The sequence below is a fragment of the Nerophis ophidion genome, linkage group LG15, assembly GCF_033978795.1.
Source record: "Nerophis ophidion isolate RoL-2023_Sa linkage group LG15, RoL_Noph_v1.0, whole genome shotgun sequence".
In the NCBI taxonomy this organism is placed as follows: Eukaryota; Metazoa; Chordata; class Actinopteri; order Syngnathiformes; family Syngnathidae; genus Nerophis; species Nerophis ophidion.
The window spans coordinates 35010256-35036997 of NC_084625.1; the positions used below are offsets into that span (position 1 = coordinate 35010256).

Here is a 26742-nt window from a genome sequence, read left to right on the forward strand (position 1 = left end):
GTATTTATCTTCATTTTAACAAAAAATATTTTTGGAACACATGATAATATTTTTTGATTTTGATAATATTGAATATTAGAACATATGCCATTGCATGCAGTACATGAATTTTAATGTCAAAGGGAAATTAACAAATATATTTAGTAAGAAAAGATTAAGCATTTTATTAACGCATATCAGGTCCAGGCTTTGGCATGCCTGGTTTGGCTCCTGGGCCTTGAGTTTGACACTTGCTAGTCGGTTTGCCTTTTGCTAAAATACTCACTAATAGTCACTAGAAAAATGGCTAAAAATATCTGGTTTTGTTGCCACAATTAGATTTTTTTCTCCCTAAACTGTTTTTTTTCATGCACACATCTGACTGCGACTCACTGAAAATGACACACAATCCACTTTTATGTCACGACCCAGCAGTTGGGAACCACTGGTCAACTGTATAACAGTTACTGTAATATTTCCATGTCTGTCCAGAGTGATTGACCACTTTGCAAAAATGAAAACGAGACGTTACAGTTTACTTCTCAGAAAATGATTCCCTGAACAGACACACAAGAGTTGTTCATTTATTCTACTACTGTGGCTTTATTGTTTTGTGTATATTTTATAGTTTTGTGTATCTGAAATAGGATTAGCCACATTGCCATAAATGGAAATTAAATAGTATAAAAGAACCCAGAGATGTAGGGGTGCTTTATTTTTTGTTTTACTTTTGTAGATGTTAAATTTGCAGATGATTACTGCAATATATATTTCAAAAAGATTTATTGCTCTTCCTTTTTGCTTTTACCAGTAGCAGTTTAGAAGTCTGGAGTAAAAAAGTGCACAAGTAGGTCAAATGCATTAGTTAGTTTCAGGTGGTTAATCAAAGATCCATACAACATAATCTGATATGATTTCATAGTTTAAAGCACTATTTATGTATTTTTTATGATAAATAAGTGCTAAAAATGTTTTTGCTCGCGCGCTTTGCACGCTCACATGAATTATTTGTGCCCCAGGTGTGCCCCAGTACAGTATTAGGTCTACTGACGCCCCTGGGCGGATCATTCAGAAATGCCCGTGTTTCTCCTTCTTCTATATGTACAGACACTTGTGGAAATCCCAGATGAATACCTTAAAGGGGAACATTATCACCAGACCTATGTAAGCGTCAATATATACCTTGATGGTGCAGAAAAAAGACCATATATTTTTTTAACCGATTTCCGAACGCTAAATGGGTGAATTTTGGCGAATTAAACGCCTTTCTGTTTATTGCTCTGGTGGCGATGACGTCAGAACGTGACATCACCGAGGTAATACTGCCGCCATTTTCATTTTTCTACACATTACACAGACGGGTCTCAGCTATGTTATTTTCCGTTTTTTCGACTATTTTTTGGAACCTTGGAGACATCATGCCTCGTCGGTGTGTTGTCGGAGGGTGTAACAACACTAACAGGGAGGGATTCAAGTTGCACCGAAGATGCGAAAGCGTCTGCCGCCAGACTCCCATTGAATGTGCTGTAGTGTCTTCACATTTTACCGGCGATGACGGACATGGCACAGAGATGTATGGATAACCTGCAGATGCATTTGCAACGATAAAGTCAACAAAATCACAAAGGTGAGTTTTGTTGTTGACTTATGTGCTAATCAGACATATTTGGTTGCGGCGTGACTGCCAGCTAATCGATGCTAACATGCTACGCTAATCGATGCTAACATGCTATGGTAATCGATGCTAACCTGCTATTTACCGGCGATGACAAACATGGCACAGAGATGTATGGATAACCTGCAGATGCATTTGCAATGATAAAGTCAACGAAATCACAAAGGTGAGTTTTGTTGATGTTGACTTATGTGCTAATCAGACATATTTGGTAGCAGCGTGACTGCCAGCCAATTGATGCTAACATGCTATTTACCGGCGGTGCTAAAGCAGACATGGAACAGGGATGTATGGATAACCTGCAAATGCATTTGCAACTATATTACGTTTCCTTCCACCCACATTTAATGCGAAAAAAACACTTACCAATCGACAGATTTAAGTTGCTCCATTATCACAAAATGCGAAAATCCTGATCGTTTGGTCCGCACATTTTACCGGCGATGCTAACGCAGCTATTCGGCCATGCTATGCCTATGAATAGCGTCAATAGCTATTCGCTCAATAGCTTCAGTTTCTTCTTTAATACTTCCATACTCCAACCATCTGTTTCAATACATACGTAATCTGTTGAATCCCTTAAGCCGCTGAAATCCGAGTTTGAATCCGAGCTAATGTCACTATATCTTGCTGTGGTATTCCCATTGTTTGTTTACATTGGAAGCACTGTATGACGTCACAGGAAAATGGATAGTGGTTTCGAAGTAGCGAAAATAAGGCACTTTAAAGCTTTATTTAGGGATATTCGGGGACCGGTAACATTTTGAAAAAAACTTTAAAAAATACAACAAGCCACAGGGAACTGATTTTTATTGTTTTTAACCCTTTTGAAATTGTGATAATGTTCCCCTTTAAGAGAAGGCAACGGGCGATTGCAGCTTTTCGGGATACAACACTTCTCAGACGGCAAGAGAACTTTCCAAAGTCCGAGTCTGCTGTAATTCTACTTAGTGAAAAACTTGGTCCCTTCCACCCGTAGATGTGATACAGCCAGTGTGTGACTACAACAATTGCTTTATGGATGTGACTGTGAAATGGCCAGGCAGCGTGCGTGATGCCCGCATCTTTGCAAACTCCGCCATTAGCATGCAGCTTAAAGATAGAACCATCCCCCAAACAACTGCTGGAAGATGAGGATCCTGTCCCCTTTTTTTATTTTGGGTGAACCAGGTTATCTCCTGACGCCATATCACACAAGAGAATAAATTAATTTATAATGGCTCAGGTGTGTTTCACTACAATAGGGCCCCAAAGCACAAAGGATTCTAGTTGATATAAATACCACAACACTGGATATTGTTCAAAGGAGATACATTTTACTTAAAAAAAATGCTTACAAAACACAGCAAACAAATATAAAATGCACAGCAAACTATTTACAATGTAGCTATTTTAAATAAAGTAAAGTCATCTACTGGACAGCTTGGAGCAGATGGACGCTCAGGTGGATTTTTTTTTTTCCCCCCGAATGCATTGCGACAGCAGACAGAGGGGGGAAGGGGTCTTAAATGGTGGCATGGATAAGGTTAGGTGTGATTTACCCAGGATAACCTTATCCGACGTAGTGGAAACAGGGCCTAAGTTACGTCAGCGGATATCTCCATATAGGGGAGAGCTTTGTGCGAGTCTGCCATTGTAGTCCGATGGTGTTGTGAGTTCCTTATTTTTCGCTATCATCTTGTTGTGAGGCAGACTGGCTTGTATGTGCACATGCATCCTCCGCTGTGGCCCTTTGTAATACAAAGTAGTGTATAATTCAAACTGACCTGATATGGAAGTGCTAAACACTACAAAATGGCCGACAGGTGAGAAAATGCAGTCGAAGTGGAGGCACGTAAATAGGACCACCCACAAAACAGGCGTCCTGTACAGACATTCAGGAAGTGGCTTAAAAATGGTCTGTAAAACATAATCCATGCAACATTTAGACCAAAACATGTTATGTAGACCACAAGGAAGTGTTTAAAATGTTAAAAACAACTCTTAACATAAACCCTTGTACATAAGTGACATCAGCAACAACTAGCCTGCTGTGGTCATGACAACATTTGCTATTATGCCAACTCTTCTAGGTCATTGTTGTGTTAAACTACCTGGCCTGAAACATCATGACAAGGGTGGTCAGTACAGCTTGGAGCAGGTGGCAGCTTGCACACACTAAGACGCTTACAAATACAGAGCTCTCTCTCTTTACCTCTCTCTCTCTCTCTCTGTCTCTCTCTCTCTCTCTCTCTCTCTGTCTCTCTCTTTCCCTCTCATTCTCTCTCTCTCTTTCCCTCTCATTCTCTCTCTCTCTCTCTCTCTCTCTCTCTCTCTCTCTTTCTCTCTTTACCTGTCTGTCTGTCTCTCTGTCTGGCTGTCCCTCTCTCTTTTTCTCTCTCTCTCTGTCACTCTCTATCTGTCTGTATGTCTGTCTGTCTGTCTCTCTCTCCTTTCTCTCTCTCTAACTCTCTCTCTCTAACTCTCTCTCTCTCTCTCTCTCTCTCTCTCTCTCTCTCTCTGTCTGAATGTCTTTCCCTCTCTCTTTTTTTCCCTCTCTCACTCGCTCTTTATCTCTTTTTCTCTCTCTCTGTAACTCTCTCTTTATCTGTGTGACTGTCTGTCTCTCTCTCTCTCTCTCTCTCTAACTGTCTCTGTCTGTCACTCCCTCTTGTTCTCTCTCTCTCTATCATTTTCTCTCGCTCCCTCCCTCTCTCTCTCTCTCTCTTTAATGTAGGTATGTCTGTTTTTCTCGTTTTTTCTCTCTTTCGCTGTCTCTTTATCCGTCTGTCGTCCTCAGACGTCCTGTCTGTTTCTCTCTCTCTCACTTGTTCTCTCTCCCTCTCTCTCTCTTTATTTGTTTGACTGTTTATCCCTCTCTCTCTCTCTCTCCTTCCATCTCCTTCTCTCTCCCTCTCTCTTTCCCTCTCTCTCGCTCTCTCTCTCTCTCTCTCTCTCTCTCTCTCTCACTTTCTCTCTGTCTCTCCCTCGGCTGGCCAAAAGCAAACAGGCTTAAAATAAAACAGAGCTCACCCTCTTCTACCTGCTCGCCACATTGAGACTGTCAGGGCCAGTCAGGGAGATGACAGATAAAAGCTACAGAACATCAAGGCTATTTAGGAATAATTACAAGAATAACATTTCCGGTGAAGGCCAAATTTGTTAGCCGTTTTTGCTCGCTCAGCACTTAAAAAAAGCCACTCATAAAATTTGACCCATTTTTTTTTCTACAATACATTATCACCACTCCCAAGCCTAGAACAGATCAGCCTCATCTTTTTTTTTCTTTAAAGAAAAAGAAACTAGACCCAAAATAAACAGTCAAATGGCAGCTTACACATCTGCTGTGTGTTGACCACTTCATTCTTTGGCAGCACCACTGTGGGGGGCTTGGTGGGGGCAGGAAGAGGAAGACTGGGAGTCTCAGGTTTGGAAACCCGAGGCCGGATCTTCTGCTCGGGCTCAATAAAGTTGTTTTCTTCTTTTTCCTCTGGTAGAACGTTGTTGTCGTGCCCTTAAAACAAAGTCAAATCAATAACAATCACTTTTTCAATTTAGGTTAATCTAAAGCGGCCCCACGTACCTTTGTAGCAGAGGTTGTCTCTGCAGCCGCCTCCATAGCTGGGAGGACATGCGGAACAGGGGGTCCCGTGTTTGTACGGTGCATAACCCAACCAGTTTCCCCTTTTTAGGACACATAACAGTCTTATTAAAGGCTCAGTTCGAAGCTTCATTTTACAGTCGGTGTAATGCAAAGTAACTGCACTACACTTCCAATCCAGCAGGTGTCAGTAAAAAAAGAACACCAATGCTAGCCAACAACAACTTAAGGCAAAGTGTATGGCAGTCATTTCTTGGTTCTGTGGTCAGACTAACCGCTGCACAGTTATTGTGGTTTTTGGCTTCCCCCCAAGTCAGTGAGGTAAATAAATAGTCCTGCAACCAAATATAGAGCGAAGCACAGTGGCCTTCTTGAAGACCTCTTGTTCCTGGTGTTGAAAATCACAATTAGTTCAGTAAATGTCCCATATTGATTGTTTTTTTTTTATTGTCTCAGAGGTCCCACAATAGTTTGTCTGAAGTGTTTTTCAAATTAGTTTAGTTAGTTTAGTTTAAAAGTGCTTTTGGTCATTAATTGTCTGGACCGTTGATGCTAATGAGCTGTCTCTGACAGAGAGTGTCGCTACATGAAGCACTATTGTGCACGTGCTGTACACTGTAAAGCTACACTTGTCAAACACAATAAACACCACATGGGATGGTTATTGTTTATATTAACAGTCAGATACTAGTACAAAAGTGGTACTTTAAAGGCCTACTGAAACCCACTACTACCCACCACGCAGTCTGATAGTTTATATATCAATGATGAAATACTAACATTGCAACACATGCCAATACAGCCTTTTTAGTTTACTAAATTACAGTTTTAAATTTACCGGGAGTTTCGTCTTGAAAATGTCGTGTAATGATGACGTTGTGTACGCAAGACGTCACAAGTTTTAAGGAAATATGAGCGCTGCACACACACACAGCTAAAAGTCGTCTGCTTTAACGGCATAATTACACAGTATTTTGGAGATCTGTGTTGCTGAATCTTTTGCAATTTGTTCAATTAATATTGGAGAAGTCACAGTAGAAAGATGGAGTTGGGAAGCTTTAGCCTTTAGCCACACAAACACATGGTGATTCCTTGTTTAAAATTCCTGGAGGTAAAACTTTCCTATGGATCAGAGCGCGGTCAAACCAACATGGATCCCTACCAAATGTCAACCAGCAGGTTTCGGTGAGAAAATTGTGGTTAAAAAGTCAGATTTTACCGGAGAAAAGCTGAGCGTGTGCCGTCCATAGCTGCCGTCGACTCCCCTGAGACACTGCGTGTCAAGACACCCGTGGAGACACCCTTCCGACTATCAGGTACTATTTAACTCACTAAAACACTTGTAACACAATAGAAAGATAAGGGATTTCCCAGAATTATCCTAGTAAATGTCTCGAAAAACATCGGAATCCGTCCCAATGCAATCGCGTATTTTTTTTAAAACTTTTTTTTTTGGTCATTTTTTTTTTCTAGTCCGTCGCTATCAATATCCTCAAACACAGATCTCTCATCCTCGCTCAAATTAATGGGGAAATTGTCGTTTTCTCGGTCCGAATACCACTTTTTGTTCGAGGCTCCCATTAAAAACAATGTGAATATGTGAGGAGCCCCCACACGTGTGACGTCATCGTCTGCGACTTCCGGTAGAGGCAGGGCTTTTCTCTTAGCACCGAAAGTTGAGAACTTTATCGTGGATGTTCTCTTCTACTGTAAATCCTTTCAGCAAAAATATGGCAATATTGCGAAATGATCAAGTATGACACATAGAATGGACCTGCTATCCCCGTTTAAATAAGAAAATCTCATTTCAGTAGGCCTTTAAAAAGACGGTGCCAATGCTTAAAAGATGCCCGAACCGGGACTTAAAAAAATAGAAAACATGCACAATTGTGTTGAGTTGAACACATTAGTAGTAATTGAAATAACTAATTTATATAAAGTAAATGATAACTAAACAACAGATTAGAAAATAAGAAATCCGATCTACAACAAATTGTCATAATTATTGCAGCAATACAGAATGTAAAGATGGGCAAACACTGACTTGTTTTGGTTGTAATGTTTGAGGGTCATAATTCTGGGGTTTCCTGAATGAAACCTTGCCTGCTGTAACCGTCACTGGTGTATAATGAGGACCTGCAGTGTTGTTGTGGCTATATTGGCTAGCGTTACGCTGCCGTTATGAGGGCTGCTGTTGCCGTCTGAGTCCACATTTGTTTAGCAGCAGCTGTCTGGTTCCTTCAGTTTACGTTGCCATCGGTGCCATTATGGGGAGGGCACACCTATGTGCATCACTTTTTCCACATTTTGTTATGTTACAGCCTTATTTCCTAAAATGGAATACATTCATCTTTGTCCTTAAAATCCTACACACAATACCCCATAAAAACAATGTGAGAAAGTTTTTTTTTTTTTATTTAGAAGTTTTTGTATGTGAGCTCTGAAATGTTCTACATTTGCATCTTAATAGCAACATCAGGTTAGTTTAGCCCAGGGGTCACCAACGCGGTGCCCGCGGGCACCAGGTAGCCCGTAAGGACCAGATGAGTAGCCCGCTGGCCTGTTCTAAAAATAGCTCAAATAGCAGCACTTACCAGTAGGCTGCCTCTATTTTTAAAATTGTATTTTTTACTCGCAAGCTGATCTCGCTTTGTTCTACATTTTTAATTCTAAGAGAGACAAAACTCAAATATAATTTGAAAATCCAAGAAAATATTTCAAAGACTTGGTCTTCACTTGTTTAAATAAATTCATTTATTTTTTTACTTTGCTTCTTATAACTTTCAGAGAGACAATTTTGAGGAAAAAATACAACCGTAAAATTATTTTAAGATTTTTAAACACATACACCTTTTCACCTTTTAAATTCCTTCCTCTTCTTTCCTGACAATTTAAATCAATGTTCAAGTATTATTATTATTTTTTTTGTAAAGAATAATAAATACATTTTAATTTAATTCTTCATTTTAGCTTCTTTTTTTTGATGAAGAAAATTGTGAAATATTTCTTCAAACTTATTATGATTAAAATTCCCAAAAAATATTCTGGCAAATCTAGGAAATTTGTAGAATCAAATTTAAATCTTATTTCAAAGTCTTTTGAATTTCTGTTTAAATTTTTGTTGTGGAAAATCTAGAAGAAATAATGATTTGTCCTTGTTAGAAATATAGCTTGGTCCAATTTGTTATGTATTCTAACAAAGTGCAGATTAGATTTTCACTTATTTAAAACATGTCATCAAAATTTTAAAATTAATTTTAATCAGGAAAAATTACTAATGATGTTCCATAAATTATTTTATTTTTTTTCAGAAAGATTCGAAGTAACTAGTTTTTCTCTTCATTTTTTTTCGGTTGAAATTTGAATTTTAAAGAGTTGAAATTAAAGATAAACTATGTTTCAAAATAAAATTTTCATTTTTTTTTTTTCGTGTTTTCTCCTCTTTTAAACCATTAAATTAAGTGTTTTTTCATCATTCATTCTCTACAAAAAACCTTCTGTAAAAGGAAAAAAAATGTACGACGGAATGAAAGACAGAAATACCCATTTTTTTATATAAAGATTTATATAAATAAAGTGGATTGGATTGGATTGGATTATTTATTAAAGGTAAATTGAGCAAATTGGCTATTTCTGGCAATTTATTTAAGTGTGTATCAAACTGGTAGCCCTTCGCATTAATCAGTACCCAAGAAGTAGCTTTTGCTTTCAAAAAGGTTGGTGACCTCTGGTTTAGCCTATTTACTGAAAAAATAAGGAAAACATAAGATAATTTGCATGGCTTAATGCTTTACTTTAAGATGTATCATGAAGCCTGTTTATTTATTCATTTTTTTAAAAGGGATAAGCGATAGAAAAAGGATGGATGGATAAAGGTATCCTTTGCTAAGTGGTGGGCTCATTTATCTAATCATCTACACTTGCTAATGCGGGTCAGAGGTGGTATAATGTCCATGAAGAAGGAGGGTTTTTTTTTTGTATGTCTATGATGTTAATAAAACTTGGCATTTAAAAACAACAGTTTCCACTCCTCGAAGGGGATCTAACAAGTGAGGAATATAATGGATGTTTTCTTACTTTAGCTGTTCATAGAGAGGCTTTTTTTAACACAATTACAATTTTTCATTTGGCATAATATGGGACTTTTAATTCGAAAAATACATCAAAGCGTAAAGTTGTGGTGCAGATCTGAAATAAGTTGCCGACCGATTCTTTTTTTAAATTGTATTTTTATACTTATTTATACCGTTAGTGTATTGTTACAGTCTGTTACAGTCAATTGGTCAATTTGTCAATTGTTTTAATACTGTTACAATCTGCTTGCATTGGGGTACAATTGAGAGAAGTGACACACCAGAGCCAACAGATGGCGCTATGGTGAATTGCATTCCGTGTGGAATAAACTGCAACATGCGCTATAGATTTTATATCTGCCATGCATTTGGGAAAGAGCAGCATTTTAAACAATGCAGGGACTTACTTTGGCGAATAGTTGCACACCAGATACACGGCTTTGGCCCAAATCTGTCCCCATACGTTCATATTGTAGCACATGTTGACCGCACAGCCAACCCGGCTGCTGGTGGCCCACACCAACTAGAATTTGATATCGACCATTAAAATAAACACCTGAAAATGTATTTCCCGACCCAGATGTATCCGTTCTTACCTGCGTGTAATGTGTGCAAACTGGGCCGGAGCATCGTAACGGGCAGTAGGGGTTACACTCCTGAGGGTAGGGGTAGGAGTAGTCTTTCACTTCGTCATACCAGGCTTGTACATGGAAGGTAGGGGGTCGATACCTGCAGGGATTTCACACGGCATTATCAAAAATAAAACAATCATGCCAATGCATTATATCAAAAAAGTGTTGTTTTTTTTCTTTTTCTACTCTGGTATGTTTTATACATAACACAAAGCAGTGATTCAGTTGAGATGAATGAGTATACTTACTGTGGACTCATAATTTATAAAGTGCTGTTTGTTTTTGCATCAATTTATTTAGGGTTCATGTCTAATTTACTGTTTGAACAGCATGGTGGGTGTGGCTCGACATTTACTTTTTGCCGAGCAACTTAAACGGTTGGTACTCACTATCCATCCATCAATTTTTCTACTGCTTGTCTCTTTTGGGTTGGCGGGGGGTCGCTGGCGCCCATTTCAGTTGCATTCGGGCGGTAGGCGGGGTACACCCTGGACAAGTCGCCATCTCATCGCAGGGCACATACAGTATATGTCTATGAATGTATATATATATATATATATATATATATATATATATATATACACCAGCAGACGGCAACCGGAAGCCAAACGGAAGCCAACCGCCCCACAGACACTGGAAACAGCAGGAGGCAGCGCACAGACAAAAAAAGCATTCAATGCCCAAACAAAAAAACAAACAAAAGGCGAGTGCCCCCAAGAAAGGGCACCGAAGCCCAGGGAAGGCCACGCGGAACAAAACCAAAATGGAACCACAAATTAAACAAAACCAGAATGCTGGACGACAGCAAAGACCCACCGCAGAGCAAAGACGGCGCCCACAAAGCACATCCGCACATGACAATCAACAATGTCCCCACAAAGAAGGACAATCCATCCATTTACCTATTGGGGCCACGGGGGGCGCCGGAGCCCATCCCAGCCACAATCGGGCGGAAGGCGGAGCACACCCCGGACAAGTCACCACCCCATCACAGGGCAAAAACAACCGAAACACTCCTGATTGTCAAAACAAAGTAGATGCGGGAAACACCACTCAAAAGAAGACATGAAACCGCCACGGGAAAACGCCAAAAAATCAGGAGCGCAAGACAAGAACAAACACTACACACAGGAAAAGAGCAAAAAAGTCCAAATAAGTCAGGGTGTGATGCGAGAGGCGGCGACAGCACACCCACTGCGAGACAAGAGCCACAGCGATGCACGCCTGCTCATTATCCAAAGTCATATCCAAAAACTGCGACAACAACCCCCCACCGTCAACTGAGTTTACAGCCAGGCCCAGAGGTGGGGCTTAATGGCGAGCTCCTGGTGGCCGAGCCTGTCGTCATGGGCACTGGCTGGGCACGGCCTGCAAAGGTAGAGCGTGTCCCCTCTCCGATGGGCTCACCACTCATAGGATGGGGGAATAGAGGTTAGGTGCAGTGTGATCAGTGCGGCAGCCGAAGGCTGGTCTTTGGCGGTCCGATCCTCGGCTAGAAAAATTAGCTCTTGGAACATGAAACGTCAACTCGCTATGGGGGAAGGAGCCTGAGCATGTTTCTGGGGATGAGGTTGCCGAGGTAGTTAAAAAACTCCTCGGTGGCAGGTCGTTGGGGGTGGATGAGACCCGCCCGGAGTACCTTAAGGCTCTTGATGCTGTGGGGCTGTGTTGGTTGACAACTCTGCAACATTGTGTGTACTTCGAGGGTGGTGCCTCTGGATTGGCGGACCGCAGTGGTGGTCCCTCTCTTTAAGAAGGGTAAACAGAGGGTGTGTTCCAACTATCATGGGATCACACTCCTCAGCCTTCCTGGTAAGGTCTATTCGGGTGTACTGGAGAGGAGGCTATGCCGGTCATACCTCAGATTCAGGAGGAGTTGTGTGGTTTTCGTTCTAGTGAGGATGCGTGGGAGTTGGCCAACCAGTCAACATGTGCTTTGTGGGCTTGGAGAAGGCCTTCAACCATGTCCCTCAGAAAGTCTTGTGGGGAGTGCTCAGGGAGTATGGGGTATCGGACCGTCTAAATTGTGGCAGTCCGCTCCCAGTATGATCAGTGTTAGAGCTTGTTCCGCGTAGCTGGCAGTAAGCCGGATTCATTTCCAGTGAGGGTTGGACTTCGGCAGGGCTGCCCTTTGTCACCAATTCTGTTCATAATTTATAGAGACAGATTTTCGAGGTGCAGTTAGTGCATCCAGTTAGGTGGATGTAGGATTATGGCCCCTGCTTTTTGCAGCTGATGTGGTCCTGATGGCGTAATTTGGGCATTATCTTTGGCTCTAACTGGATCGGTTCGCAGCCGAGTGTGAGAATCAGTACCCCCAAGTCTGAGTCCACGGTTCTCGCTCAGAAAAGAATGGAGTGTCATCTCCTTTGTGGCGAAGAACGAGCTGAGCCGGAAGTCAACGCTGTCAATTCACCCATGATCACGGCTACAAGCGGCCGAAATGAGTTTGCTCCTTTGGGTGGCGGGGCTCTCCCTTAGAGATACGGTGAGAAGCTCTGTCATCCGGGAGGAACTGAAAGTAAAGTCGCTGTCCTCCACATTGAGAGGAGTCAGATGAGGAGGTTCATGTATCTGGTCAGGATGCCCTCCGGACGCCTTCTTGGGGCATGTCCGACCGGTAAGAGGCTGTGGGGAAGGCTCAAGACACGTTGGGGAGACAATGTCTCCCGGCTGGCCTGGGAATGCCTAGAGATCCCCCGGGAGAAACTAGACGAATTAGCCGAGGAGAGGTAAGTCTGGGATTCCCTGCATAGGCTGCTGCCCCTTGCGACACCACCTCGGATAAATGGAAGAAGATGGATGGATGGATGGATGGATGGATGGATGGATTGTGTCACTCTTTATACAAACATTAAAAGAAAAAAAAAATTAATAACAATTCACAACCTAGTCTTGTCCCTGGGTTTTCACTCAGTCTTGTTGCCTAAGCACAAATATTTGGAACATTCCATAAGTCACATGGTTTATAGGAAGTTGCATCATTCAGCCAATGGAAAGGCCAAACTAAGTTTAGTCAATACAATCCCGATACCTATTTTTTCAAACATAGTTTATTATGAATTGTTGGGTTGTTTTTTGTTGAATGTGCTCAGTGTCCATATGTTATTATCATGAATGTCATTTGTTTTTATTACATGGATTTGCTAATTTTGTGCTAAAACTCACTGCCGTATTGTGCTTAGAAATATTGTGCAACAATAAGATCCAGTTGCCTGAATTGGGAAAATACACACTTTGAGCAGTTCAATGTGTGTGTTATCAGATGTCAAGTTGTTAAAAGATAGAAAAAGGTTCATTGTGATAAACGTACAACAATTAAATGGTGCTGATATAGAGGAATAGCCCATAAATTGTAGGTGTGCATGTACAGTATGTGTTGACTGAATGCTGCATTTATTTATGTGCAAGATTTCTGGAAGAATTGATAATAGTTCATAAAATGCCAAGCACTTCAGTCATGTGTATGCGTTTGCTTCCGCTTTGAACGGCACAAAACAGCTAATTTGCTGTCTTGGGAGTAGAGTGGTTTTCGGAAGTGCCAGTGAGCAAACAGGAAACGCTAACCCAGAAACCAAACATCCTCGCCATTTTAACGTTGCCACCCTTGAGGAAAGGCAGAGTAAAGCATTGCCAGAAACTTCCTCCTTATCCAATTAACACTTGGCATTCGTGCCGACCCAATATATATAAAAAAAACAATCAAATGCAGCATTTTGCCTCGAACACACTTTATTTGAATGAGATGTTCCTTTATTTTGCCACTTATGGGCTGTTACATAATGGCTACATCAATAGTTCAGTGTATGCATAATCATTTTGTCAGAGAGGCTACTGGGGGCTATGTGAGGGCCCTAGCGGGCTGTGGGCCCTTAGAATTGTCATCAGCTTTCCACCCTATAAGATGGCCCTGGTTCACAAATGCTCTTAATGTGTGGGAATAAATGTGTTGGAACACAAATGAATGTTTAGATAGACGAACACGTTTCAAGTGTAAAACGTACACAGGGAATGTCTGCAACTTGTAGATGACAAAGCAGATGGCAGAAAATAAGGAAGCCTTTGGTGGTGTTTTTTTCTGTGATTATAATTAATTATCACAATTATGTATTAAAACAGTACAGTAATTTTACAATGAGTTCTGAGTATGTGCTTTTACTCCCATCTAGTGTATACGTTTAAGTCTGTGTGGTATAAAACGAGTAAAAAATCATGTTCTTTTTTAGGTCTGGGTTACAAGAAATCAGTAAATCAGTGTTATTTAAAAAAGCCTAAAATAAATAACTAAATTGATAATATGAAAAAAATACATCCTGGACTGACCGCAGAGTGACGACATTTTTATATTGTGTTACATTATATGTACATGTTTGTTATTGGGGTCGTGGATTGCATCAGTGAAAAAGAGCATCCCAGCATATTCAATATTGTGCACCTCTCAGGTCCCTAAATGTGCTGACTTAAAATTTTACATCAGTACTGGCGCAGTATATTTTTACACCCCTGCAAACTACAACCGCAATAATAAAAATGAGTCGTGCATGTTTATTGTCTATTAAAAAAATCTGAAGATTTATTTACCTCCCCCAGTGAGCTCCCAGATTTTGTCCGATCTGGGGCAGCAAGCTTGCAGGGCCGTGCTCCCACAGACAAGTCTCGGCCCACTCTTCTGCCGTGCGCTCCAACTCGGTGTCCCATTGCTGAAAAAAGCGAGGAAGCGCAGACACAAAAGCATTATTAGAGTTATACATCACATACATTGTGATTTTATATTGCAGGGATTTGCTCAAAAATGAGATGAAATTTTGGACTCGGTCATTACTGCTTCTCGTAATGTTCTCGTTTTGTTGACTAAAAATGCATTTAAGTAATTCCTTGCATATGTTTGTGGTAAAATGTAACGCTAAAAATAATGAAAATGTGACTCTGTGGTGACATGACGGAATCGTATTTCCGTTTAGAAGGTTTTCTGGGAACGCTAAAAGCGTCTTCCCACCACGCTGACCTGTATTCCAGCATGCAGAACCCTGCACGGACGGCAGCTGTATATGATTTCTTCTGAAGGACACCATATGTTGCATTTTAATGGCACACTTTCACTCTCACCTACAAGTGGATGGTAAATGGGTTGTACTTGTATAGCGCTTTTCTACCCCTTTTTAAAGGGGAACATTATCCCCAGACCTATGTAAGCGTCAATATATACCTTGATGTTGCAGAAAAAAGACCATATATTTTTTTAACCGATTTCCGAACTCTTAATGGGTTAATTTTGGCGAATCAAACGCCTTTCTATTTATCGCTCTCGGAGCGATGACGTCAGAACGTGACGTCACCTAGGTAATAAACCGCCATTTTCTCAAGCACATTACAAACACCGCGTCTCAGCTCTGTTATTTTCCGTTTTTTCGACTATTTTCTGGAACCTTGGAGACATCATGCCTCGTCGGTGTGTTGTCGGAGGGTGTAACAACACTAACAGGGAGGGATTCAAGTTGCACCACTGGCCCAAAAATGCGAAAGTGGCAAGAAATTGGACGAAATGTGTTCAAAATACGAGGGTGTGGGGAAAGCCGACGAAATGGTCAGTCGTTTGTTCCGCACACTTTACCGACGAAAACTATGCTACTACAGAGATGGCAAGATTGTGTGGATATCCTGCGACACTCAAAGCAGATGCATTTCCAACGATAAAGTCAAAGAAATCTGTCGCCAAACCCCCATTAAATGTACCGGAGTGTCTGCACATTTTACCGGCAATGCTAAGGCAGACATGGCACAGAGATGAATGGATAACCTGCAGATGCATTTCCAACGATAAAGTCAACTAAATCACAAAGGTGAGTTTTGTTGATGTTGTTGACTTATGTGCTAATCAGACATATTTAGTTGCGGCATGACTGCCAGTTAATCGATGCTAACATACTATTCAGGCTAGCTGTATGTACATTTGATTCTATATTTACATCCAGTGTTTCCTTCCACCCACATTTGATGCCAAACAAACACTTACCAATCGATGGATTTAGGTTGATCCCGTGTCACAAGATGCGAAACTTCCGATCGTTGGTCTGCACAATTTACCGGTGATGCTAAAGCATACATGGCCGAATAGCATCAACAGCTATTCTCCCAATAGCTTCAGTTTCTTCTTCATTTCGTTTTCGCTATCTGCCTCCATACTCCAACCATCTGTTTCAATACATGCGTAATCTATTGAATCGCTTAAGCCGCTGAAATCCGAGTCTGAATCCGAGCTAATGTCGCTATATCTTGCTGTGCTATCCGTATTGGCATCACTGGATGACGTAACAGGAAAATGGACCATGGCTTCACAGATAGCGAAAATCAGGCACTTTAAAGCTTTTTTTAGGGATATTCCGGGATGGTAAAATTTGGAAAAAAACTTGAAAAAATAAAATAAGCCCCTGGGAACTCATTTTTTTGGTTTATTCCTTCTGAAATTGTGATAATGTTCCCCTTTAAGGATCCCAAAGCGCTTTGACAGTATTTCCACATTCACCCATTCACACACACATTCACACACTGACGGCGGGAGCTGCCATGCAAGGCGCTCACCAGGACCCAGCAGGAGCAAGGGTGAAGTGTCTTGCCCAAGGACACAACGATCTTTCAGTTTGCCTGGCCGCACCTACCAACCACCCTACCAGCACCAGCACCACCAATCCCCAGGCTAGCCCCCGAGCTAGGACCAGTCCCCAGGCTATCCCCTGAGCAAGCACCAGTCCCCAGGCTAGTCCCCGAGCGAGCACCAGTCCCCAGGCTAGTCCCCAAGCTAACACCAGTCCCCAGGCTATCCTACGGGCTAGCACCAGTCCCAGGCTGGCCCGGACCTCTGCACCTCGGCCTGCATGCCCCGACCTCTGCACCTCGGCCTGCAGCGCTGACCTCTGCACCTCGGCCAGCAGCACTGGCTTCAGCACCTCGGTCAGCTCCTCAGCTGCCCTCCTCGTTTCCAGCTCCAATGATGTCTGCTGCTTCCCCGCCTGCCTCGCCGACCTCTGCTGCTTCCAGCGCCTGCCTCGCCGACGATGTCTTCATTGTCGCCTCAGACGATGGCTTCCACGACTACGCCTTCCTCTTTACCTCAGACGACGACGTGATCTCCCCCTCGTATCCGGTGGGCCTTACCACGACGCCACTCGCGTCCACCTTCTCGACAGCCAAGAAGTCGACCATTCCTTGGTCGTCCACCTGAACATTACCATCCCCTGGTGTCTGAGCCGTCATCTCCCTTAGTCAAACCATTACACTTGTACTAGATTTAGGGTGCATGGCCAATGTTACCGAAACAGCACTAGAAATGTCCGATAATATTGGCTTGCCGATATCGAAATGTAATATCGGAAATTATCGGTATCGGTTTCAAAAAGTAAAATTAATGATTTTTTAAAACACCGCTGTACGGAACGGTATATATCCGGTAAAACACGGACATAGGGCATATTTGCCAACCCTCCCGATTTTCCCAGGAGACTCCAGAATTTCAGTAGCCCTCCCGAAAATCTCACTGGGCAACCATTTTCCCGATTTCCACCTGAACAACAATATTGGGGGTGTGCCTTAAAGGCACTGCCTTTAGAGTCCTCTACAACCTGTTTTCACGTCTGCTTTTCCTTCATACAAACAGTGTGCCGGCCCAGTCACATAACATATGCAGCTTTTACAGTTTGTAGACACTCATAAGTGAATGCAAGACATACTTGATCAACAGCCATACAGGTCACACTGAGGGTGGCCGTATAAACGACTTTATCACTGTTACAAATATGCGCCACACTGTGAACCCACACCAAACAAGAATGACAAACACTTTTTAGGAGAACATACGCACCGTAACACAACCTTAACACAACAGAACAAATACCCAGGACCCCTTGCAGCACTAACTCTTCCGGGACGCTACAATACACACCCCCGCCACCACCAAACACCGTTCCCCTACCCCCAACCCTTCCCCCACCTCAACCTTCTACGTCTCCCCTCTTGTTTATTTTGTACACAAATGTTTTAGAGTACATATAGTAAGACAAAAATTAAATATGGTCATAAATCAGTCATTCATAGTTTGTTAAATGGATGTGCAGTCCCAGGGGTGAAGCTGCCGGGTGCTAGTTTTTTTACATGGCCGCAAGAGACCTACAGTAGTTGAATCATGAAATGCAACCAAAACTATGCATCTACAAACCCCGTTTCCATATGAGTTTGGAAATTGTTAGATGTAAATATAAACGGAATACAATGCTTTGCAAATAATTTTCAACCCATATTCAGTTGAATATGCTTTAAAGACAACATATTTGATGTTCAAACTGATGAACTTTTTTTTTTTGCAAATAATCATTAACTTTAGAATTTGATGCCAGAAACACGTGACAAAGAATTTGGGAAAGGTGGCAATACATACTGATAAAGTTTAGGAATTCTCATCAAACACTTATTTGGAACATCCCACAGGTGTGCAGGCTAACTGGTAAAAGGTGGGTGCCATAATTGGGTATAAAAACCGCTTCCACGAAATGCTCAGTCATTCACAAACAAGGACGGGGCGAAGGTCACCACTTTGTGAACAAATGCGTGAGCAAATTGTCCAACAGTTTAAGATCAATATTTCTCAAAGGTCTATTGCAAGGAATTTATGAATTTCACCATCTACGGTCCGTAATACTATCAAAAGGTTCATAGAATCTGGAGAAATCTCTGAAATAAGCGATGATATAACGGACCTTCGTCCCCTCAGGCGGTAATGCATCAAAAAGTGACATCAGTGTGTAAAGGATATCACCACATGGGCTCAGGAACACTTCGGAAAACCACTGTCAGTAACTACAGTTTGTCGCTACATCTGTAAGTGCAAGTTAAAACTACTATGCAAAGCCAAAGCCATTTATCAACGACACCCCGAAACGCTCCGGCTTCTTTGGGCCCGAGCTCATCTAAGATGGACTGCTGCAAAGTGGAAAAGTGTTCTGTGGTTTGACGAGTCCACATTTCAAATTGTTCTTAGGAAACGATGAACGACGTGTCCTCCAGACCAAAGAGGAAAAGAAACATCAGGACTGTTCTAGGTGCAAAGTTCAAAAGCCAGCATCTGTGATGGTATGGGGGTGTATTAGTGCCCCAGGCATGGGTAACTTACACATCTGTGAAGGTACCATTAATGCTGAAAGGTACATACAGGTTTTGGAGCAACATATGTTGCCATCCAAGCAACGTTATCATGGACGCCTTTGCTTATTTCAACAAGACAATACCAAGTCACTTGTTACAACAGCGTGGCTTCATAGTAAAAGAGTGCGGGTACTAGACTGGCCTGCCTGTAGTCCAGGCCTGTCTCCCATTGAAAATGTGTGGCACATTATGAAGCATAAAATACCCCAACGGAGACCCCGGACTGTTGAACAACTTAAGCTGTACATAAAACAAGAATGGGAAAGAATTCCACCTGAAAATCTTTAAAAATGTGTCTCCTCAGTTCCCAAAAGTGTATTGAATGTTGTTAAAAGAAAAGGTGATATAACACAGTGGTGAACATGCCCTTTCCCAACTACATTGGCATGTGTTGCAGCCATGAAATTCTAAGTTAATTATTATTTGCAAAAAAATTATGTTTATGAGTTTGAACATCAAATATCTTGTCTTTGAAAAGCATTCAATTGAATGTGGGTTGAACACGTGCCAAAGTAGTTGGGAAAGGGCATGTTCACCACTGTGTTACATCACCTTTTCTTTTAACAACACTCAATAAACGTTTGGGAACTGAGGAAACTAATTGTTGAAGCTATGAAAGTGGAATTCTTCCCATTCTTGTTTTATGTAGAGCTTCAGTCGTTCAACAGTCCGGGGTCTCCACTGTCATATTTTACGCTTAATAATGCGCCACACATTTTCAATGGTAGACAGGTCTGGACTGCAGGCGGGCCAGGAAAGTACTCGCACTCTTTTTTTATGAAGCCACGCTGTTGTAACATGTGCTGAACGTGGCTTGGCATTGTCTTGCTGAAATAAGCAGTGGCGTCCATGAAAAAGACAGCGCTTAGATGGCAACATATGTCGTTCCAAAACCTGTATGTACCTTCAGCATTAATGGTGCCTTCACAGATGTGTAAGTTACCCATGCCTTGGGCACTAATGCACCCCCATACCATCACAGATGCTGGCTTTTGAACTTTGTGTCGATAACAGTCTGGTTGGTTCGCTTCCCCTTTGGTCCGGATGACACGATGTTGAATATTTCCAAAAACAATTTGAAATGTGGACTCGTCAGACCACAGAACACTTTTCCACTTTGCATCAGTCCATCTTAGATGATCTTGGGCCCAGAGAAGCCAGTGGCGTTTCTGGATGTTGTTGATAAATTACTTTTGCTTTGCATAGTACAGCTTTAACTTGCACTTACAGATGTAGCGAAGAACTGTATTTAGTGACAGTGGTTTTCTGAAGTTTTCCTGAGCCCATGTGGTGATATCCTTTAGAGATTGATGTCGGTTTTTGATACAGTGCCTTCTGAGGGATCAAAGGTCACGGTCATTCTATGTTGGTTTCCAGCCATGCCGCTTACGGGGAGTGATTTCTCCAGATTATGTGAACCTTTTGATGATATTATGGACCATAGATGTTGAAATTCCTCAATTTCTTGCAATTGCACTTTGAGAAACGTTGTTCTTAAACGGTTTGACTATTTGCTCACGCAGTTGTGGACAAAGGGGTGTACCTCGCCCCATCCTTTCTTGTGAAAGACTGAGCATTTTTTGGGAAGCTGTTTTTATACCCAATCATGGCACCCACCTGTTCCCAATTAGCCTGCACACCTGTGGGATGTTCCAAATAAGTGTTTGATGAGCATTCCTCAACTTTATCAGCATTCATTGCCACCTTTCCCAACTTCTTTGTCACGTAGTGCTGGCATCAAATTCTACAGTGAATGATTATTTGAAAAAAAAAATGTTTATCAGTTTGAACATCAAATATGTTGTCTTTTTAGCATATTCAACTGAATATGGGTTAAAAATGATTTGCAAATCATTGTATTCCATTTATATTTACATCTAACACAATTTCCCAATTCAGACGGAAACAGGGTTTGTACATTTAAATCCACATTTGAAAATACTAGACTTTTGAATTTGGATTAAGCTTGATTAATCGCTTGCATAATGTAAATACATTTTAAAAAAAGGTTTTAATATTTGGACTCAAATGCAATTTAACTGTTAGAATGTCTCCCAGGAATGTTTTATTTTTCAATGTTTTACTTGAATAGACGTCATTTATTTGCTCAAAAGTTGGTAACAGTTTTGTCCCAATTTTATTATCGAAGTGAAATTTGCCAGCAAGCGCATCTGATGTATGCATTGACCTGAGCACTGACTGGATAACAACCCGGGCCACATCCTGTAACAGTTAAGATAAAGGAGCATGCACAGTGAAAACAAATTGAGTGATTAATCTGCTCCTCCACATCGAGAGGAGCCAGATGAGGTGGTTCGGGCATCTGGTCAGGATGCCACCCGAACGACTCCCTAGGGAGGTGTTTAGGGCACGTCCAACCGGTAGGAGGCCACGGGGAAGACCCAGGACACGTTGGGAAGACTATGTCTCCCGGCTGGCCTGGGAACACTTCGGGATCCCCCGGGAAGAGCTGGACGAAGTGGCTGGGGAGAGGGAAGTCTGGGCTTCCCTGCTTAGGCTGCTGCCCCCACGACCTGACCTCGGATAAGCGGAAGAAGATGGATGGATTGATGGATGGATAATCTGCTCATTTGTTTTCCATGCATTATGCCAAAACATCTATCCATATATGTGGAGCCTATGTCAGCTGCATTCGGGCTGAAGGCGGGTTACACCCTGGACAATTTGCCACCTCATCACAGGGCCAACACAGATAGACAGACAACATTCACACTCACATTCACACACTAGGGCCAATTTAGTGTTGCCAATCAATCTATCCCCAGGTGCATGTCTTTGGAGGTGGGAGGAAGCCGGAGTACCCGGAGGGAACCTACGCAGTCACGGGGAGAACATGCAAACTCCACACAGAACCCAGGCCCTTTGTATTGTGAGGCACATGCACTAACCCCTGGACCACTGTGCTGCTCTGACCAAACGTGCATCTAATTAATGTATAAGGACAGAATAACAATCATTTTACACTAAAAGGAAATAAAAACAATCAGGGTTATTTTTTTGAGGAGTTGGCACCCCTTCCTGTGTAGTTCTGTGAAACACTGGCTAAGGAAATCCGAGCTCCAATAGTTTGCGGGTCACACAGCTAAATGCAAATTAGTGAAAAGACGTTTACGAACTAGTCAAATCTTTTGAACGGCTCTTTTAAGTGAACGGATTCCCAGGTAGGATTTGTTTGGGTACAAGACATTTTTATTAAATACCATGCCCACACTTAAATTTCATTCTTATATGATCCATGTTTCTTTTGTATTGCATACATTCTGGGGAAATGTTTGGATGAACTTTATCTTTTGCATGCATATATTTTATTTTTGGGTGAGGTAAAATGCAAAATAGGGACACCATTGTCAAGCACAACTTTCTGGAATGTATATAATAAAAACACAGGGCAGATTAGTACATAATATTCCGAATAATTTCCACCAATAGAGTAAATATTGCAAAGACTCAATATTCGACACAAAAAAAACATTAAAGTGAGTGATGGGTTAAGCGTAACTGTACTGGAGGTATTGTTTCCATCTCATCATCACGACACCTCCGCCACTTAAGTCTCTCAGCAACCTTCACGCTGCGTTGTTTATTTCGCTTGACACTTCATTTGCTCCACTCCACCCCCTCGCTCACTCATCTGGTCGCATTCCAAAGGGTATAGAAGTACTTCCTCTGCACGTGTCGGGTTTCCTGTTCCATGTGTAATTAAGTGTGCAGAAAACGGGGGAAGTATTACAGTAGAAGAGAATTGTGATGTTTGTACTAAAGCCATTTGTCCATTAATGGTATGTTCTAGTCTTTTTCATACAGTCCAGTGTAATAATACTGTAGTATTGCTGTAGCATACATTGTACATACATTGAGGTCATTCATTTTGGACAGTGTTGTTTGGAAACTTGGCATTTGCAGTAATTGTTTTAGGAAATGGTGGCACTCAGATTTAGAGGACAGTTTGAAGGCAGGGTGGAGTGGAGGCGTACGAAGCTGATCCAGTCATGAGTGATGTGCAGATCGATGCTAAAATATCGATGCCGCTGATACCACATCTTTATACTCTAATATCCATCCTCAAATTAAAATAGCAAAAACTTTTGATACTTCATTTCAGGGGTGTCCAAACTTTTCTACCAAGGGCCAGGCCCTTACTGAAAAGTCAATGCGGGGACCATATTGAAAAACATTGTTTTACATGAGAAAAAAATGCTATAAACAGTTGTTGCTTTTTTCTTAAAATTTTCACTGTTGTTTTTCCCCATGTAAGAATAAAAAAATTTAATAATACTATGATTGTTTAACTGCATAACCTAGCGTATCAAAAATTCTGCCCGTAAGAAAATATTAACATTCATGTTTATTGTGGTTGTTGTAATTTTTCAAATTAATTAATTGGTTTGTATTATTTTATATTTTAATTAACTAACTAAACTTTGTCCATATTTTACTAATATTTTATTTTCATTTTACTTGTAAAATTTTAGATCAGGTGTGTCTAAACTTTTCCCACCAAAGGCTGCATACTGAAAAGTCAAGTACAGTATGAAAGGGCATTTTGTCATATATGTGTACTGCTGATATATATATATATATATATATATATATATATATATATATATATATATATATATATATTAGGGGAGTGGGAAAAATCGATTCTAATACGAATCGCGATTCTCACGTTGTGCGATTCAGAATCGATTCTCTTTTTTTTTTTAAATCGATTTTTTTTTTTTTTTTATCAATCCAACAAACCAATACACAGCAATACCATACCAATGCAATCCAATTCCAAAACCAAACCTGACCCAGCAACTACTCAGACCTGCAATAAACGGAGTAATTGAGAGGAGACACAAACACGACACAGAACAAACCAAAAGTAGTGAAATAAAAATGAATATTATCAACAACAGTATCAATATTAGTCATAATGTCAGCATAGCAGTGATTAAAAATCCCTTATTGACTTTATCATTAGACATTTATAAAAAAAAAAATATAAATAAAAGATCAATAGTGTCACAGTGGCTTACACTTGCATCGCATCTCATAAGCTTGACAACACACTTTGTCCAATGTTTTCACAAAGATAAAAGATGTCATATTTTTGGTTCGTTTAATAGTTAAATCAAATTTACATTATTGCAATCAGTCGATTAAACATTGTCCTTTACAATTATAAAAACTTTAAAAAAAAAATCTACTACTCTGCTAGCATGTCAACAGACTGGGGTGGATCCTGCTGAAATCCTATGTATTGAATGAATACAGAATTGTTTTGAATCGGAAAAATATCGTTTTTGAATCGAGGATCGCGTTGAATCGAAAAAAATCGATATATAATCGAATCGCGACCCCAAGAATCGATATTGAATCGAATCGTGGGACACCCAAAGATTCGCAACCCTAATATATATATATACCGTATTTCCTTGAATCATCGCCGGGGCGCTAATTAATTTAAAACATCTTCTCACTCCTGCGCTTACCAAAGGCATGCGGTAAAAGTAAGTATGAGCTAATTATTTTAAAACCTCTTCTCACTCCGGCACTTACCAAATGTATGCAGTAAAAATTGAGTGTGGTGTAAGCTTGGACCTTAAATCCTACTGAATAACTCTTAATCTTCTTCCCTTTATGCAATTTTGAAATTACCGGTGTTGAAATCAGCCTCCTCCATTTTGAAAATGATGACAGTGGAAGTGTCACTCGTGACGTCACGAGTTTGACCAGGCGGTAATACTAAGCATGCGTTAATTATTTTGCGAAGCGAGTTCGACCCGGCAGTAATTCAAGGCAGGCGCATACAATATACCCTGCGGCAATTCAAGGAAGGACGGAATATATCCATCCATCCCATCCATCATCTTCCGCTTATCCGAGGTCGGGTCGCGGGGGCAGCAGCCTAAGCAGGGAAGCCCAGACTTCCCTCTCTCCAGCCACTTCGTCTAGCTCTTCCCGGGGGATCCCGAGGCGTTCCCAGGCCAGCCGGGAGACATAGTCTTCCCAATGTGTCCTGGGTCTTCCCCGTGGCCTCCTACCAGCTGGACGTGCCCTAAACACCTCCCTAGGGAGGCGTTCGGGTGGCATCCTGACCAGATGCCCGAACCACCTCATCTGGCTCCTCTCGATGTGGAGGAGCAGCGGCTTTACGTTGAGCACCTCCCGGATGGCAGAGCTTCTCACCCTATCTCTAAGGGAGAGCCCCGCCACCCGGCGGAGGAAACTCATTTCGGCCGCTTGTACCCGTGATCTTATCCTTTCGGTCATGACCCAGAGCTCATGACCATAGGTGAGGATGGGAACGTAGATCGACCGGTAAATTGAGAGCTTTGCCTTCTGGCTCAGCTCTTTCTTCACCACGGAATATATATATTTATTTATTTTATATATTGACATATATGTATTTATATATATATATGCTAGCAAATTATACATATAAATTCAAAGTAAAAACTTTGTGCTATAGGTGAGTATATTATAAATGATTGTTAGTTTAAAAATGTACGTTCCAATTTTTGTTATTTTTCTCTCTCACATTTTTACTGTTGTTTATTGAGGATAGTTATGTTATTATATGAAAATACACATTTTTTTAAATTTTAGCAGCCATGTTAAGTATATTTTCACAAATTCGTTATCGGATTGGTATCGCCTACACCAGCCTGAATTTTACTTGGTATTGGATAGTAAAGAAAACTACCGTATTTCCTTATATTGCCACAGGGTCGCTAATTAATTAATTCATACTTGCCAACCCTCCCGGATTTTCCGGGAGACTCCCGAAATTCAGCGCCTCTCCCGAAAAACTCCCGGGACAAATTTTCTCCCGAAAATCTCCCGAAATTCAGGCGGAGCTGGAGGCCAGGCCCCCTCCAGCTCCATGCGGACCCGAGTGACGTGTCGACAGCCTGTTTTCGTGTCCGTTTTCCCACAATATAAACAGAGTGCCTGCCCATTGATGTCGTAACTGTAGAATGATTGAGGGTGAGTTCTTGGTTTCTTATGTGGGTTTCTTGTTAGGCAGTCTCATTAATGTCCTCCCAGCGCGGTAACAACACACAACAGCAGTCACGTTTTCGTTTACCATAAAGCAGTTCGTCTGCCGTAAACAGCAATGTTGTGACACTCTTAAACAAGACAATACTGCCATGTACTGTGTATGCATATGTGACAATAACATTACGGCTTTTAGAACAGTGGTTCTGAACCTTTTTTCAGAGATGTACCCCCTGTGAACATTTTTTTAATTCAAGTACCCCCTAATCAGAGCAAAGAATTTTTGGTTGAAAAAAAAAAAAAAAGGATAAAGAAGTAAAATACAGCATTATGCCATCAGTTTCTGATTTATTAGGCTGTATAACAGTGCAAAATATTGCTCATTTGCAGTGGTCTTTCTTGAACTATTTGGAAAAAAAGATATAAAAATAACTAAAAACTTGTTGAAAAATAAACAAGTGATTCAATTATGAATAAAAGATTTCTACACATACTGCGATGAGGTGGCGACTTTTTTTACGATTGTAGCTGAGATAGGCACCAGCGCCCCCTGCGACCTCAAAGGGAATAAGCGGTAGAATGGATGGATGGATAGCTGTA

The 26742-nt window shown here is 41.3% G+C and overlaps 1 protein-coding gene across 1 annotated transcript in view; it reads right to left on the reverse strand.

The window, feature by feature from the left end:
- Positions 1–26742, reverse strand: part of LOC133569612 (cysteine-rich secretory protein LCCL domain-containing 1-like) — a 60230-nt gene that overhangs the window by 18014 nt on the left and 15474 nt on the right. Inside the window, exons 3-7 of the mRNA XM_061922071.1 lie at positions 14521–14639; positions 9904–10036; positions 9715–9830; positions 5217–5317; positions 4971–5147 (exon numbers count right to left, since the gene is read on the reverse strand). Coding sequence (XP_061778055.1) covers positions 4971–5147; positions 5217–5317; positions 9715–9830; positions 9904–10036; positions 14521–14639 — 646 coding nt within the window. The remainder of the gene's footprint in view (positions 1–4970; positions 5148–5216; positions 5318–9714; positions 9831–9903; positions 10037–14520; positions 14640–26742) is intronic.